Source organism: Globicephala melas, chromosome 7 (assembly GCF_963455315.2).
Source record: "Globicephala melas chromosome 7, mGloMel1.2, whole genome shotgun sequence".
NCBI lineage: Eukaryota > Metazoa > Chordata > Mammalia > Artiodactyla > Delphinidae > Globicephala > Globicephala melas.
In genome coordinates, this window is record NC_083320.1 from 33,642,734 (window position 1) to 33,659,485 (window position 16,752).

The 16,752-nt window shown below is 38.8% G+C and overlaps 1 protein-coding gene across 4 annotated transcripts in view; it reads right to left on the reverse strand.

The window, feature by feature from the left end:
• Nucleotides 1-16,752, reverse strand: part of CDK15 (cyclin dependent kinase 15) — a 113,407-nt gene that overhangs the window by 65,952 nt on the left and 30,703 nt on the right. For all 4 annotated transcript variants that reach the window (XR_009564566.1, XR_009564565.1, XR_009564564.1 and 1 more), the window contains exons 8-10: nt 15,789-15,868; nt 1,194-1,288; nt 377-439 (exon numbers count right to left, since the gene is read on the reverse strand). Coding sequence is in view for 1 of the 4 variants with exons in the window: in XM_030854512.2 (XP_030710372.1) it covers nt 377-439; nt 1,194-1,288; nt 15,789-15,868 (238 nt within the window). In the remaining 3 variants the exon portion in view is untranslated. The remainder of the gene's footprint in view (nt 1-376; nt 440-1,193; nt 1,289-15,788; nt 15,869-16,752) is intronic.

The following is a 16,752-nucleotide window of genomic DNA, read 5'->3' on the forward strand; positions in this document are numbered from 1 at the left end:
TAGTTGTCGTGGGGAACTATAGGTACAAAACAAACTATCACAGACCACAGTAGTCTGCTATGAAGAAAGTATTTATTTTACGATGGCCTAACTTCACATTTTTTCTTGTAATGCAATTCTTTTTCATTGGTTTATACTTCTAAAGACACATTTGCATGATGACAATGACTGACAAGGTTAGGCTGCCCAGAAAACAGCCAGACATTGCTCCATATCTTGAGGCAAATCTTTTTTTTTTTTTTACTTTCCCCTAGAATATCAATGATATCCATCTTCTTATTAGTATCATGGAACTTCAGTTTGTGATGGTAGTCTGTTTCAAGATTCTTCTGCTGTGGGCAAGCCAGAGGAGAGTCCCGACCCTCAAAGTACTCACCCTGACATTGTGAGGATGAAGCCCTCCTGGATGCTGAGACATATACTGAGCCAGGTCTGTGTGCTACACAAAATGGTGGAGAGAGTGACATTAGCAGTGCTTGGTCAGTGTCTCAAAGCAGACCACACACTTGACTCTCAAAGGTATTACAAAGTTCAGAATTTTTGAGAATAAGGTGCAAGAGGTACACAACCAGGTTTTCTGAGACACCACTGTTAAAGTCAAACACAGTGTGCCTTCCTAACTGGAAGCTCTTAGAAGGAAGCCTGTTTCTCGGCACAAGAGAGGCTCATTTTAAATGACTGCCCCTGAACGCAATGACATGGGGATTTTGTACTCTTCAGTGTCCTTGGAGGCAAGTCACGTACACATGCCTCATGATTCCTTTCTGCTAATATTTGAACAATTTTTTCTTTCAGAAATACAAAATGATGTATTCTTTAGTAAACTTGTATACAATCTTTTAAAACCTTGTGGTTTATGTCTTTATTGTCAATGAAAAAATGTTGGGTTCTGCTCGGATAGTGATTAAAAATAGATTAAAAAAATAAGTGCAAAAGTTTTATTTAGGAGGCAACCTTAAAGTGTTTATCATTGCTGGTGAGGTGGGGGAAAAGGCAGCAAATATAGCGGGTAAAGGAGCAGGACTAAAGAATGAGCATAAGAACAATAGGCTCCACTAATCACAATAATGAAAAGTTCCATGACACTTTCCACATTGTAATGGAAGTTTTATCATGCCATAAAATATTAACAGATTCATTACACAAGCACCAGGCTTTTCCCTTATGCTTTATAAAATGCTGGGGCAACTCACCATGTATTCAAAAACGAATGTCAGTGTCTCTTTGGTGTGGATAATGTCATGGAGCAGCACAATATTGGCATGTTTCAAACCCTTCAGGAGAGAAGCTAGAAAAATTAAACAAAATTTTAATTCAATCATTGATCATGAAGTACTGCTTTAAAAATATCAAGCACTATTTATTTTTTAAACATTTCAAATCAACCATTCTGGTTTTTTAATGTTGGAAGAAAATCTCTTGCTGTGAAATAATATTTAAAGCTATAAAACAATCTTCATTATTTATTGAATGGTGAATCATTGCATTTACATAACTTATTTTTCTTACAGGCTAAGGCAGTTGCAAAAAATATGTTTCCATTTACCCAATCAATTTCATCAGAGCACTCAGAGCACTTTGCAAATGCCTTCCTCTGGGAAGCTTATCATCTCTGCTTCAGAGCTACAGGAGAGGAAGCCTGGAGAGATAAAGGCCATTGGAGGAGCAGGAAAAGGAGTGCTGTGCCTTCTAGAGTAGGACTTTGCAACATGTGACCATTCTCTAAAATTCAAAGTCCCACAGAGGGTCAGCAGGGCCTGTAGATATGACTGATGGAAGGCAGGGATAAGAACATGGGATGAAGGATTGCTGAATCATAATATAGAAAGTGGATGGGATTTCTTAATGGGAGAATTGAAAACCTGTGGAAAGGAGGAAATTCACACTTAAAAAGAGGAGAGGGCCAAACTTGGGGAGCCCGGATGAGTGGGAAGGGCTGAGGACTGTCTCTTGCATCTTCGATAACAGGTTATTATTAGGTCACTAAAGGCAGCTCTAAAGGGGAGAAGTCACCACAAAAGGCCAGTGAGTGGCTGGGAGAGGGTTTGAAAGGATGACTCTGGGGGCTCCAGAGATAGGAAGAGACCTTCAGGAGGGTGGAGACCAGAAAAGGCACAATAAGGAGATGGTGAGTCTCAGCTCAGGGCATCCCTGCTTGAAGAAATAGTGTCTTTCAGACTTAAAGGAAAGGAAAAGTGAAGTGTAAAAACTCAAATCAGTGTTCTGCAGGGTCTGCCTGCATATCATGAATCTCTTCCACCTACTCTCTCCCAGAATTCCATAAGATTAAAAACAGACTAACTCAAACACTCAAATGTTTACAATTACTTCCTTCAGGAATCTTATCCTGTTGTAATGATCCTGTTGTTTTACGTCCTGGCAGCCATTCTCCTTTCTAGTGGGGACACCTCTATTTTACTCTGGGGAACCAACCCTCTCCCTACCCAGCCCATGTTATTCTGATGGGGCTGATACCACCCCTACCTAAGATTGGGCATGTGACCTAGGTCTGGCCAATCAGAGCACAACATCCCCCAGCCACAGTGATTGGTTCAGAGACAGGCACAAAATCCAAGCCTTAAGAGAGCTCTAACTTTGCTTGTGCCATTAGGAAAGACATGCTTTCTTTTCCAGTATAAGGGCTGAGTTTGTAGGATTTAACCGGGAGCTGCTGTGGTCAGATTACCAATGCCTGGGACTAAACCTAAGGCAGAGAAAAACAGTGTTGGGTGATGGACAGATTCCTGGTGACGTCCTTTGCACCCTGCAAGCCTGTGGTTATCAGATCTGTGAGCCAGTGAATTTCCTTCTTTACCTCGGTTTGAGCTGGGAATCTTACCATCATAGGAGCCCTACTGTACCTGCTAACCCTACTCTGCTTGAATGACTAATGTTCTAACTTATAGTTTTCCCCCCGAATTCTTATGAGCTAAATTTATTATTTCACTTTTACAAGTACATTGCTTTGTAAACGTAGTAAATTGTTTCACAGGCATCTGTTTACTGTCCCTAGTCGCAGACCAAAGACTACGTGGAAATGGAGCAACTTTCCCTCTCTTTCAGATGCTGCCACATTACCTAGTACAGTGCTCAGCCAACAGTAAGCACTTCATGTTTTCAAATATATTTACTGGGTGTCTTAACAGGGAACTGACTGTAGAGCCACAGGCCTAATGGGAATCCTGGCCTTGTCACTTTCTACCCCAGCGAGCTCAGGAAAGAATCCCAACCCAAGTCTCCATTCACTCCTTGTGAAAAGGACATAATGCCTTTCCTGACCTGACTTCACAGGGTTGACGTGTGGATGGAATCAGATCCCATGTATAAATATAAAGCATCACCCCTGTTGCAAATTAAAATATCCCAGCCATCAGCTTCTAAGCCTCCCCATCAATTTGAACCTCACTAAACCTCCACTCCCAGATTAACATCTTAAAATTTTGTTTATATCATGTTTCTGCTAGAGTTTTCAACACCATCCATACTTAAAACACTGACTTCGGACAATTGGTTGAGAATGCTTGTATTTTATGTATATTTTTATTTACAAATTATGTTCATGAACTTCTCTCTTTCTTTTTCTCCCCCTCCCTCTCTCCCTCTCTCTCATCTCTCTACACACACACACACACACACACACACACACACACACACACACACACACACACACACTACAAAGCATATACCAAATTAGATTTTTTTTTTTGCGGTACGCGGGCCTCTCACTGTTGTGGCCTCTCCTGTTGCGGAGCATAGGCTCTGGACGCGCAGGCTCAGCGGCCATGGCTCACGGGCCCAGCTGCTCCACGGCATGTGGGATCCTCCCAGACCAGGGCACGAACCCGTGTACCCCGCAACGGCAGGCGGACTGCCAACCACTGCGCCACCAGGGAAGCCCGAAGATGCTTTTATTCCATGTTTATTTTAGTTATAAATGTCGTGTGTGTTATGACATGTCTACTACTGCTTTTTTTTTTTTAACACCCCAGAACCACTGAAATACTTATACGGAAACTGTGACTTTTGACGAGTAATAATAGGGAATTTACGTGAAAGAGTAGATGATGTTTAAAGCAGTTTTCTCATGATATTGGTATGTTGTTTGGTCCATCCACCAGAGATATCTAAGATGCCTACCACCTCAGATGTGTGGGTCTTAAACCCAGGAAGGAAAGGTCTTTTTTTCTAATTTCAAAGCTACCTCATAAACTTCACAGCAGAATATGGTGTGTTCTACAGGATAATTAGCTGAGGGATGCAAAGCCAACTGAGAAGAGGAAAAATCCTAAAATCAGAGCATTCTGATTCCTGTAAAATTATTGTTTTATAATTCACATAGTCTAGATATACTTATTTTTGTTCTTCTTCAAAGTCGACAGAAAGATAAACAAGGGAGTCTTTAAAGCTCCAGACAAATGGAATCACAATAGAATTACTTTAAGTGCTTCTAAAATACTTTTATAATGATGATGATGATGATGATGATGATGATGGCTAACACTCATTGAGCATTTACTACATGCCAGGCACTGGTCTAAGAATTTTACATATACTAACTTGGTATGATCATGAGAACACCCAGAAAGCCAAAGAGAAAACCTGAAGAAAACAACATAAACCCCAAATCAGAAAAAATGACCCATGACGAAACGTTAGTCAGCTCATTTAAAAAATGTAAAGTATTTCTTTCTTTAAGTGTCCCAAAAGATGTTTAATATCACCAACTAAATACCAATGAAATTCCAGCTAATGAAATTTAACCTGATTCTCATATATGTAAGAGAGTAATAATTTAGAAAAAAATTATCATTTTCATCTTGCAATGATATGAGAATATTTAATTTCTTTGTTTTGTTAATTTCATTGGGGTTTGTGGTTTAGTGAAGTTTTAGGAAAATTAAAGCTTTGCAAGTGAAATGGGTCAGGATGTTTGATGTTACTCTCTGTTCTACTTTAGAAGAAAATGTAAAGATGACAATGACAAAGAACAAGGCTGATTCTCAAAGTCCTGGGGCACAGCTATATAGAGTGAGTGCCTGGTAGTCAAAGTCCTCCTAGGCTCTGAACTCCTTGAGCACCTAGCATACGCCTGGCATGTGGTGCTCAGTAAGTGCTTGTGAATTAATGAAGACCAGACAGTTGTCATGAGTTTATGTAGGAGTCAATAATGGAGTCAATTCTCAGGCCCAACCCACATTGGGCATTGAATTGAAAAGAATTTGTAGTTCCTGATGCCATGTTTTCTCTGGCCTCAGTGTCACAAATCAAGTCAATGAGCTGAGTTATACATTCTAAGAAATCACCTACATAGATTTAGAAAAATATGAAGACAAATATTAGATAATAGTTATCATCTGACTTCTTCGGAATTGTTATCCCAATCACATGGCATTATTTTGTTTTATAAAAATACAACTATACACATATAAATGTGTTATGTCTCTGATGTTATTTGATTGCATTTAACGGAGGACTTCTTGATAACCAGGCCTATCGTAATCTATATGTGGTAACCAGCAACTCAGTGCTTCTAATTGCTATCCTCCACCTCACTGTATGACCTCGCAGAGGTGCCTCTGTCTATTTTTGGCTCAGTTTTCTCATATATGGACTGGGAATAATTACTTCGTAATGTTTTCTACTAGAGAATGATATTAAAAGATTCTCAGCTGAAACAGTTTTCTAACTTAAAGACTTGCAATTACAGTGCTGTAGGGTGGATGAAAGAATCAGAATTGACAAATATACAATATTGTATATTATTTTCTTTAAAATGTCTCTCCTGCATTTTGCTTAACACTTATACAAAATGTATCATAAAAATAGATTTCTATTTTTATTTTAACTGTTGCAAAAGGAAAAATGCTTGAGTTAAGGATTTCTAAATTTATCATAATAAAGTAGAAAGGATATTTTAAATATAATAGAATGGATTTGAATAAGTAATGAGTCTGATTACTAGCTCTGTGACCTCAGATGTGTTACCTAACCTCTCTGAAGTTCATATTCCTTCATCACTATGACAAAAATAACACTTTACCAACTAGAGTTGATGTAAAGTTTCAAAAAAAAGATTGAGTTGGGGGGAAGATTATGTCATGTGCCTAGCCTTCAAAAAAGATTAGTTCTATGATTGCTTCCTCACTAATGCTGCTAACAGGCTGAAAGTCCTGGAAGTTCTTTTTAAACCAAGTTTCTATTTTTATAGAAAGATATTCAAAATAATGCACATTATTAAGACATTTATACATAGGTTAATAAAACTAGGGAACTTGTTCTTATATAAAAACTTTTAACATTTGCCTGTTCAAATGAAGGTGTTATCTCCTAGTTGCAAAAATAAACATTTAAAATATAATTATGGGGGGCAGAGTCAGGATGGCAGCATGGGAAGACACGGAGTTCGTGTCTCCCCACAATAGGGAACCTGCCAGATGCTGGTGGGGGACCTCGATGCCCAAGGAGATGGGAGGAACCCCCAAGCAAACTGGTAGGACATGGGGGAACCGAGAAGGAAGGAGAAGTGGAGGCCAGACAGGACCAGCACCCCTGAGGGGTGGCTGGAAGGGGGGAGGGGTTCCCATGCCTAGAGGGACCCTCGGGGTCTTGGATCGGGGGGAGTGTGACGAGCGTTTCCCCTGCCCAAAAGGCCTGGGAGCCTGCCTGGCTCTGAGGCCAGATCCTATGCTCTCAGAGGCCCCCTCCAGGCCACAGTGGTCCTGGGGGAATAGGAGGGAGGGCAGGGGAGAACAGGAGGGGCAGGTGGGAGGGGCCCTCCAGGACCGGAGGAGCAGGAGAGGGTGCTTGCCCCACCCACTCGGGCCCGGGAAGCCTGCTGGCCTCCCAGGCTGGGTCCCCCACCCTCTGAGACCAGAGGCATGCCTGGGCCCCTTCTGTTGAGCCTAAGCCTCACCCCTGCCCCCACCCCGCAGGGCCTTTTCCAGCCCTTTGGGTCCTAAGCATAGGCCCTGCCCACTGCCCAAACCCCGCCCCTGCGTAGGCATCATCCTCCACAGCCAAGGCCTTTTCCACCTTTTTTCTTTTTCTTTTTTCCTTCTCCTCTTTTTTACAATTGTGGTTCTGTTTTACCTTCAACTATATGTTTATTTTTATATTCTTTCTAACATATCTGTTAGTTTCCTAGTCTAAGTTTATTCTTTACTCTTTGTTATTGTTCTCCTTTTTTGTTTTTTCTTTTCTTTTTTTTTTTTTTGCTACCCCATGCACTTGTGAGATCTTGGTTCACAAGCTTCAGTCAGGCTGAAGCTCCTGTGGTGGGAGCTCCAAGTCCAAACCACTGGACTACAGAGAACCTCAGACCCCAGGGAATAGTCATTGGAGTGAGGTCTCCCAGAGGTCCTCATCTCAGCACCAAGACCCAGCTCTACCCAACAGCCTACAGACTCCAGTGTTGGAAGCCTCAGGCCAAACAACCAGTAAGACAGGAACACAATCCCACCCAACAACAAAGAGACAGAAAAAAAAATATGTCACAGATGAAGGAGCAAGGTAAAAACCTACAAGACCAAATAAATGAAGAGGAAATAGGCAATCTACCTGAAAAAGAATCCAGAGTAATGATAGTAAAGATGATCCAGAATCTCAGGAATAGAATGGAGGCATGGACTGAGAAAATACAAAAAATGTTTAACAAAGATCTAGACGAACTAAAGAACAAACAAACAGAGATGAATAATACAATAACTGAAATGAAAAATACACTAGAAGGAATCAATAACAGAATAACTGAGGCAGAACGAATAAGTGAGTTGGAAGACAGAATGGTGGAAACAACTGCCGAGGAGCAGAATAAAGAAAAAAGAAGGAAAAGAATTGAAGACTATCCCAGAGACCTCTGGGAAAACACTAAATGCACCAACATTCAAATTATAGGGGTCCCAGAGAAAAATAAAGGGTCTGAGAAAATATTTGAAGAGATTATGGAAAACTTCCCTAACATGGGAAAGGAAATAGTCACCCAAGTCCAGGAAGCGCAGAGAGTCCCATACAGGATAAACCCTAGGAGAAACACACCAAGACACATATTAATCAAACTATCAAAAATTAAATTCAAAGAAAAAATATTAAAAGAAACAAGGGAAAAGCAACAAATAACATAGAAAGGAATCCCCATAACGTTATCAGCTGATTTTTCAGCAGAAACTCTGCAAGCCAGAAGGGAATGGCAGGATATACTTAAAGTGATGAAAGAGAAAAACCAACAATCAAGATTACTCTACCCAGCAAGGATCTCATTCAGATTCGAAGGAGAAATCAAAAGCTTTTCAGACAAGCAAAAGCTAAGAGAATTCAGCGCCACCAAACCAGCTTTAAACAAATGCTAAAGGAACTTCTCTAGGGAGGAAACACAAGAGAAGAAAAGGACCTAAAAAAACAACCCCAAAACAATTAAGAAAATGGTAATAGGAACACACATCTCAATAATGATGTTGAATGTAAATGGATTAAATGCCCCAACCAAAAGACACAGACTGGCTGAATGGATACAAAAACAAGACCCATATATACGCTGTCTACAAGAGAGCCACTTCAGACCGAGGGACACATACAGACTGAAAGTGAAGGGATGGAAAAATATATGGCATGCAAATGGAAATCAAAAGAAACCTGGAGTAGCAATACTCGTATCAGATAAAATAGACTTTAAAATAAAGACTGTTACAAGAGATAAGGAAGGACTCTACATAATGATCAAGGAATCAATCCAAGAAGAAAATATAATAAATATAAATGTTTATGCACCCAACATAGGAGCACCTCAATACATAAGGCAAATGCTAACAACCATTAAGAGGGAAATTAACAGTAACACAATAATAGTAGGGGACTTTAACACCCCACTTACACCAGTGGACAGATAATCAAACCAGAAAATAAATAAGGAAACACAAGCTTCAAATGACACAATAGACCAGATAGATTTAATTGATATTTATAGAACATTACACCTGAAAGTGGCAGAACACACTTTCTTCTCAAGTGCACATGGAATATTCTCCAGGATAGATCACATCTTGGGTCACAAATCAAGCCATGGAAAATTTAAGAAAATTAAAATCATATCAAGCACCTTTTCTGACCACAATGCTATGAGGTTGGAAATCAATTACAGGAAAAACACTGTAAAAAACACAAATACATGGAGGCTAAACAGTGCACTACTAAATAACCAGAGATCACTGAGGAAATCAAAGAAGAAATAAAAAAATACATAGAAACAAATGACAATGAAAACACAACGACCGAAAACCTACAGGATGCAGAAAAGCAGTTCTAAGAGGGAAGTTTATAGCAATTCAATCCTACTTTAGAAACAAGAAAAATCTCAAATAAACAATCTAACCCTACACCTAAAGCAACTAAAGAAAGAAGAACAAAGAAAACCCAAAGTCAGTAGAAGGAAAGAAATCATAAATATCACAGCAGAAATAAATGAAACAGAAACAAAGAAAACAATAGCAAAGATCAATAAAACTAAAAGTTGGTTGAGAAGACAAGCAAAATTGATAAACCCTTAGCCAGACTCATCAAGAAAAAACAGGAGATGATGCAAATCAATAAAATTAGAAATGAAACAGGAGAAATCACAACTGACACCACAGAAATACAAAGGATTATGAGACTACTACAAACAACTATATGCCAATAAAATGGACAACCACAAAGAAATAGACAAATTCTTGGAAAGGTACAATTTTCCAAGACTGAACCAGGAAGAATTATAAAATATAAACATACCTATAGCAAATAATGAAATTGAAACTGTAATTAAAAATATTCCAACAAACAAAAGCCCAGGACCAGATGGCTTTACAGGCAAATTCTATCAAACATTTAGAGAAGAGCTAACACCGATCCTTCTCGAACTCTTCCAAATAATTGCAGATGGGGGAACACTCCCAAATTCGTTCTATGAAGCCACCATCACCCTGATACCAAAACCAGAAAAAGATATCACAAAAAAAAGAAAATTATAGACCAATATCACTGATGAACATAGATGCAAAAATCCTGAACAAAATACTAGCAAACAGAATCCAACAACATATTAAAATGATGATACACCACGATCAAGTGGGATTTATCCCAGGAATGCAAGGATTCTTCAATATACGCAAATCAATGTGATACACTATATTAGCAAATTAAGGAATAAAAACCATATGATCAAATCAATAGATGCAGAAAAAGCTTCTGACAAAATTCAACACCCATTTATGATAAAAACTCTCCAGAAAGTGGGCATAGAGGGAAACTACCTCAACGTAATAAAGGCCATATATGACAAACCCACAAAAAACATCATTCTCAATGGTGAAAAACTGAAAGCATTTCCCCTAAGATCAGGGACAAGACAAGGATGTCCACTCTCGCCACTATTATTCAACATAGTTTTGGAAGTCCTAGCCACGGCAATCAGAGAAGAAAAAGAAATAAAAGGAATGCAAATTGGAAAAGAAGAACTAAAACTGTCACTGTTTGCAGATGACAGGATACTATACATAGAAAATCCTAAAGATGCCATCAGAAAACTACTAGAACTAATCAGTGAATTTGGTAACATTGAGGGATACAAAATTAATGCACAGAAATCTCTGGCATTCCTATACACTAACAATGAAAAATCAGAAAGAGAAATTAAGGAAACAATCCCATTTACCATCACAACAAAAAGAATAAAATACCTAGGAATAAACCTAACTAAGGAGGTGAAAGACTTGTACTCAGAAAACTATAAAACACTGATGAAAGAAATCAAAGACGATATAAACAGTTGGAGAAATATACAATGTTCTTGGATTGGAAGAATCAATATTGTGAAAATGACTCTACTACCCAAAGCAATCTACAGATTCAATGCAATCCCTATCAAACTACCAATGGCATTCTTCACAGAATTAGAACAAACAATTTTACAATTTGTATGGAAACACAAAAGACCGCGAATAGTAAAAGCAATCTTGAGAAAAAAAAAACGGAGCTGGAGGAATTAGGCTCCCCAACTTCAAATTATACTACAAAGCTACAGTAATCAAGACACTATGGTACTGGCACAAAGACAGAAATATAGATCAATGGTACAGGATAGAAAGCCCAGAGATAAACCCATGCACATATGGTCACTTAATTTAAGACAAAGGAAGCAAGAACAGACAATGGAGAAAAGACAGCCTCTTCAATAAGGGAAAACTGGACAACTACATGTAAAAGAATGAGATTAGAACACTCCCTAACACCATACACAAAAATAAACTCAAAATGGATTAAACACCTAAATGTAAGACCGGACACTATAAAACTCTTAGAGGAAAACATAGGAAAAACACTCTGACATAAACCACAGCAAGATCTTTTTTGACCCACCTCCTAGAGTAATGAAAATAAAACCAAAAGTAAACAAATGGGAACTAACTAAACTTAAAAGCTTTTGCACAGCAAAGGATACCATAAACAGATGAAAAGACAACCCTCAGAATGGGAGAAAATATTTGCAAATGAAACAATGGACAAAGGATTAATCTCCAAAATACACAAACAGCTCATGGAGCTCAATATCAAAAAAACAAACAACCCAATTAAAAAATGGGCAGAAGACCTAAATAGACATTTCACCGAAGAAGACACACAGATGGCCAAGAGGCACATGAAAAGATGCTCAATGTCACTAATTATTAGATAAATGCAAATCAAAATTGCAATGAGGTATCACCTGACACCGATCAGAATGGCCATCATCAAAAAATCTACAAATAAAAAATGTTGGAGAGTGTTTGATGAAAAGGGAACCCTCTTGCACTGTTGATGGGAATGTAAATTTATTCAGTCAGTAGGGAGAACAGTATGGTCGTTCATTAAAAAACTAAAAATAGAACTACCATATGAGCCAGCAATCCCGTTGCTGGACATATACCCTGAGAAAACCATAATTCAAAAAGAGACATGTACCACAATGTTCATTTACAATAGCCAGGACATGGAAGCAACCTAAACGTCCATCGAAACGTTTAGGTATATGTGATGTGGCACATATATACAATGGAATATTAGCCATAAAAAGAAACGAAAATGAGTTATTTATAGTGAGGTGGGTGGACCTAGGGTCTGTCATACAGAGTGAAGTCAGAAAGAGAAGAACAAATATTGTATGCTAACACACATACATGGAATCTAAAAAAAATGGTACTGATAAATCTAGTGGCAGGGCAGGAATAAAGATGTAAACATAGAGAATGGACTTGAGGACATGAGGGGGGTTGGTGGGAGGTGGAAGCTGGGACAAAATGAGAGTGGCATGGACATATATACACTACCAAATGTAAAATAGATAGCTAGTGGAAAGCAGCCTCATAACACAGGGAGATCAGCTCGGTGCTTTGTGACCACCTAGAGGGATGGGATAGGGAGGGTGGGAGGGAGGCTCAAGAGGGAGGGAATATGGGGCTATATGTATGCATATGGCTGATTCACTTTGTTGTACAACAGAAGCTAACACAGCATTGTGAAGCAATTATACTCCAATAAAGATGTATAAAAAAAAAGAAAACAAAGAAAATGTTTGCAAACTTGAAAAAAAATATAACTATACAGCTAGTTATGAAAGATCCTCTAAGTTGCTATGAAGGTGGCTAATCTTTTTAATTAGCAGAGGAATAGGGTAGAGAACACGCCTATTGTGTCTGCTGCTGTGTATCTAGCAGCCATCAGAGTACCTGGCCAAAATAGGTGCTCAGTAAATACTCATGGAATGAATGCTAAGGGATTGTATGGATTTTTGAATCAGAGAGATTTGGTTTGAATCATAGCTCTGTACTGGAATCGTAATAATCTCTATCTCCAAAGGTTATTAAGAAGATTGAAAGAGGTAACACATGAAAAATATCTGGCACATGTATTTTCCTTAGTGCTGTTCATACTTTTGCTAATTTCATAACACTACATGTTACAATCAAATAGTATTCCAAATGACAAGATTAATAAACTGCTGCATGTTTTCTACCTGAATGTAGAGAGACTGTACATGTAGTAAAATCCTACTCAATAAATCTTTGGCTGATATACCATTAGAACAACCAAAGTGTTCAGGAAAAGTATTTCCTACTTCAAGGATTTTTAGAGAAGTCTGTATTACTCATTTAGTTTTGCTGCACATGGCTTTCAGTTGTCTTTTTAGCTAGTGACCCTGGATTTTAACTAATGAACTCCAGCTGTTCTTATTTATTTATTTTTTTGCGGTACGTGGGCCTCTCACTGCTGCGGCCTCTCCCGCTGCAGAGCACAGGCTCCGGACGCGCAGGCCCAGCGGCCATGGCTCACGGGCCCAGCCGCTCCGCGGCACGCAGGATCCTCCCGGACCGGGGCACGAACCCGCGTCCCCTGCATCGGCAGGCGGACCCTCAACCACTGCGCCACCAGGGAAGCCCACAGCTGTTCTTATTTTGCCTTTCAGCCCTTCTCATTTAACCTCCTGTCTCCCTGGTCTCACATCCTTAAAGTTCTTACAGGAAAAATGGGACAGTGCCAAAGTTTTCAAACGAGGCCTCATGTCTTCTTGAGGGGAGAGGGCTCCTCTATGAAGGGCTCTCAGCTTTTACCCTGGTGGAAAAAGAAACATCCATTGTTGGAAACTGGATGCCTAACAACCTCAAATGTGTCAAAAAAATCCTTTGTGGTTTTTCATATTAAACAAGCAAAGCATTCAGTAAGGTTAAGTCCATAAAACAGACCAAGAAAGTCCAAAGTTGAATACTAAATGTAATTGCAAACACCTGTGATGGAGAGGCAATTCCTTGGTAAATATGCAATAAAAGAAACATTTAGCATACAGAGCAATACACATCCAGTTTTTCTGAACCATGCTAAGAACCATCTGTTAGCAAAACTGGCAAAAGTTTTCACTGTTAAAGTCAAATGTCATCCCGAAAAAGTTGGCTGTGGGCAAAATCTGAGCAAGGCAGGCCTGAAGCAACAGGCAAGCTCAGCTCACGAAGGAAACACCATGAGAACAGGGTGAACCTGGGCCTAGAGACCCTCCCCTTATGCTGGTGACCTGAGGATGTCTATTATGCTCAGAAATCCTCTTTAGCCTATCCACACATCTCTTTCTAAATCTGATTATCCTTTCAGGGGGACCACTAATACATACATCAGTAAGTACAGCTTCCATTATATTAAACACTTAAGGCCACACTTTCCTCCAGAATGCACCTGATCCTACCAGGCTGAATCCCCGGCTAACCTGATACCCATTTGGCCCTTCTGCAGAAATTCAAAATGATGTATTTCCCAGGGGCTCTGGAAGACTTTTGAAAACGGCATCAAATTCAGTTATAAACTCATTTTCTGAATTCCTTTTTCCATGCCTGTTTGCATGACACATGCTCCCAAGCTCAGTTCAAAATCTATTGACTCTATTAGCCACATTGAGACTGACTTGCTCTCATCTCAGTTTACAAGGTCTTTGTTACCTCCATCATAACACTGGTTGCAACTTGAATCATCTGCTCTGTTACAACTGAAAAGATAGAGAGCAAAGATCAGGCTTTTTCTTCTCATTCTTCACAACACCCAGCAGCATGCTTTGCATATAGGATGTGCTCCATAAAGAAGGGAAGATGAAGTAGTTAAAAGGGAAGAAAGACAGACCAGGGAGAAGCCATTTCTCTGGGTTTTTGATGAAATGAATAGCAATCCTGTCATCATTTTATTTCAAATGGCTTATGTAAAAAGGTTAATAAATTGCATTTTAATGATTTGTTTTCACTATACTGGCTTCTTGATTTTTAAATTATAAATTGTTAGTTATCTTGATAGTGAACAAGACATCACTAAGGGAAAGTAAAAAAAATGGAATAATAATAATAGCCAACATTTGTTGAACTATGAAGATAAAACTCTGTGATTAGTGTTTTATATGTATATTCTCATTTAAGCTTCATAACAACTCAGTGAAATAGGTATTATTATCCTCTTTCTGCAATAAACTGAGTCTTAAATAGGAAAAGTAATCTACCCATGGTCACACCACTAGTAACTGGTATATCTAAGATTCAAGCTCAAGGCTATCTGATGCCACCAGACTTCTCACCCACTTGCTCTACTGTCCAGGGTTCAGAGAAAATACAGGCATAACACTAAAAATACACATTTTCCTAAGGAGTTTTTCAAATGCTATCTCAACAACTTTTTTTCAGGCAAACTGCTTACTGAGAATTTGTGTGAGTATATTATTTACTTTCTCTTTTGTATGGCTTTTTCTAGGGTTATATAGATACAGCCTTAGCACTTAGCATGGGACCAAACTTGCAGAAGATATTTAGTAAATACTCACTGAGTTCATAGTTTGGGTCAACTAATATAATAGTTTTGAATTCTAATTTCCTCAGGAATAAGTAATAAAATGATTTGGGAAACTGGTGTGAAGAATAAAATTGCAATTATAACATTACTTCTATAAATATAAAAAGCTAGGGCTTCCCTGGTGGCACAGTGGTTGAGAGTCCGCCTGCCAATGCAGGGGACTTGGGTTCGTGCCCCGGTCCGGGAGGATCCCACATACCGCAGAGCGGCTGGGCCTGTGAGCCATGGCCGCTGAGCCTGCGCGTCTGGAGCCTGTGCTCTGCAACGGGAGAGGCCACAACAGTGAGAGGCCCATGTACCACAAAAAAAAAAAAAAAAAAAAAAAAAAAAGCTAGATGTTGAATGGATAGGCTCAATGCATTTTTATCAAAAACTTAAAATATCTCTTGGGTCCACTCTACTGTTCTTACCTTCCCGGATGGCTGTAAATGGGACTCCTTCCTCTGCATTCATGCTGATGACTTTTAAAGCCACTAGTTGTCCATTTATCCTAGAAGAGTGGGGGGAAAGGACACAGATTTGTTGACATGGCCCACAGCAGCAATTTATACTAAGGATGGTTTAACAAAAGTAGCTTTCCTTCAAAATTTATTCCAGTATATGAAATGTACAATTTTCTCAAAATAAAAAAGTTTAAAAAGTCATATGTATATATCAAGCCATTGTTTTCTCTTTACCAAAGTGATATATATTTATTACAGAAAATATGGAGAATATGGGAAAGCACAGAAAAAAATAACCCAACAAAGCCAGCTTCATATTTTGATGTATATTGTTTCTTTTATTTCCCTTTGCGCACTTGTTTGAGCCATTCTTATTTTTCATCTGAATTATTGTAATGACCTCCTAGCAGTCTTTCTGCTTATATGTTTGTACCCCTACTGTCTACTTCCAACAGTAGCCCAGGGCATCTTTTTTAAAGTGAAAGTCAAAATAAGTCACTTCTGTGCTCAAAACCCACCGTCATCTCCACATTTCATTCTGAATAAAAGCCAAATTCTTACAATTGCCTCCTAGGTGCTACCTGACCTGCCCAGTCCCACCATTCTCTCTCTCTTCATCTCTTACTCTCCCCTTATTCATTGTTCTGTTTGCTGATGTAAGCTAAATGCCAGAGAACAGAGAAGATTTTAATGTAAGTATAACTATATTGTTTTTAATACAGTGGGATTCACATCGTATTATTAGGATCCTGTTTTTCCTCCATTTAACTTTTTCTGTTAGTCATTCTTGTATTATTTGACATTGAATAGTAACATTTCATCATATAAATATGTACAATGTATTTTGCCAATTCCAAATATTTTAACATTGTTTCTAACTTTTGGCTATTATAAAAATGCCTGGACGAACATATTTGTTCATATTTGTAGA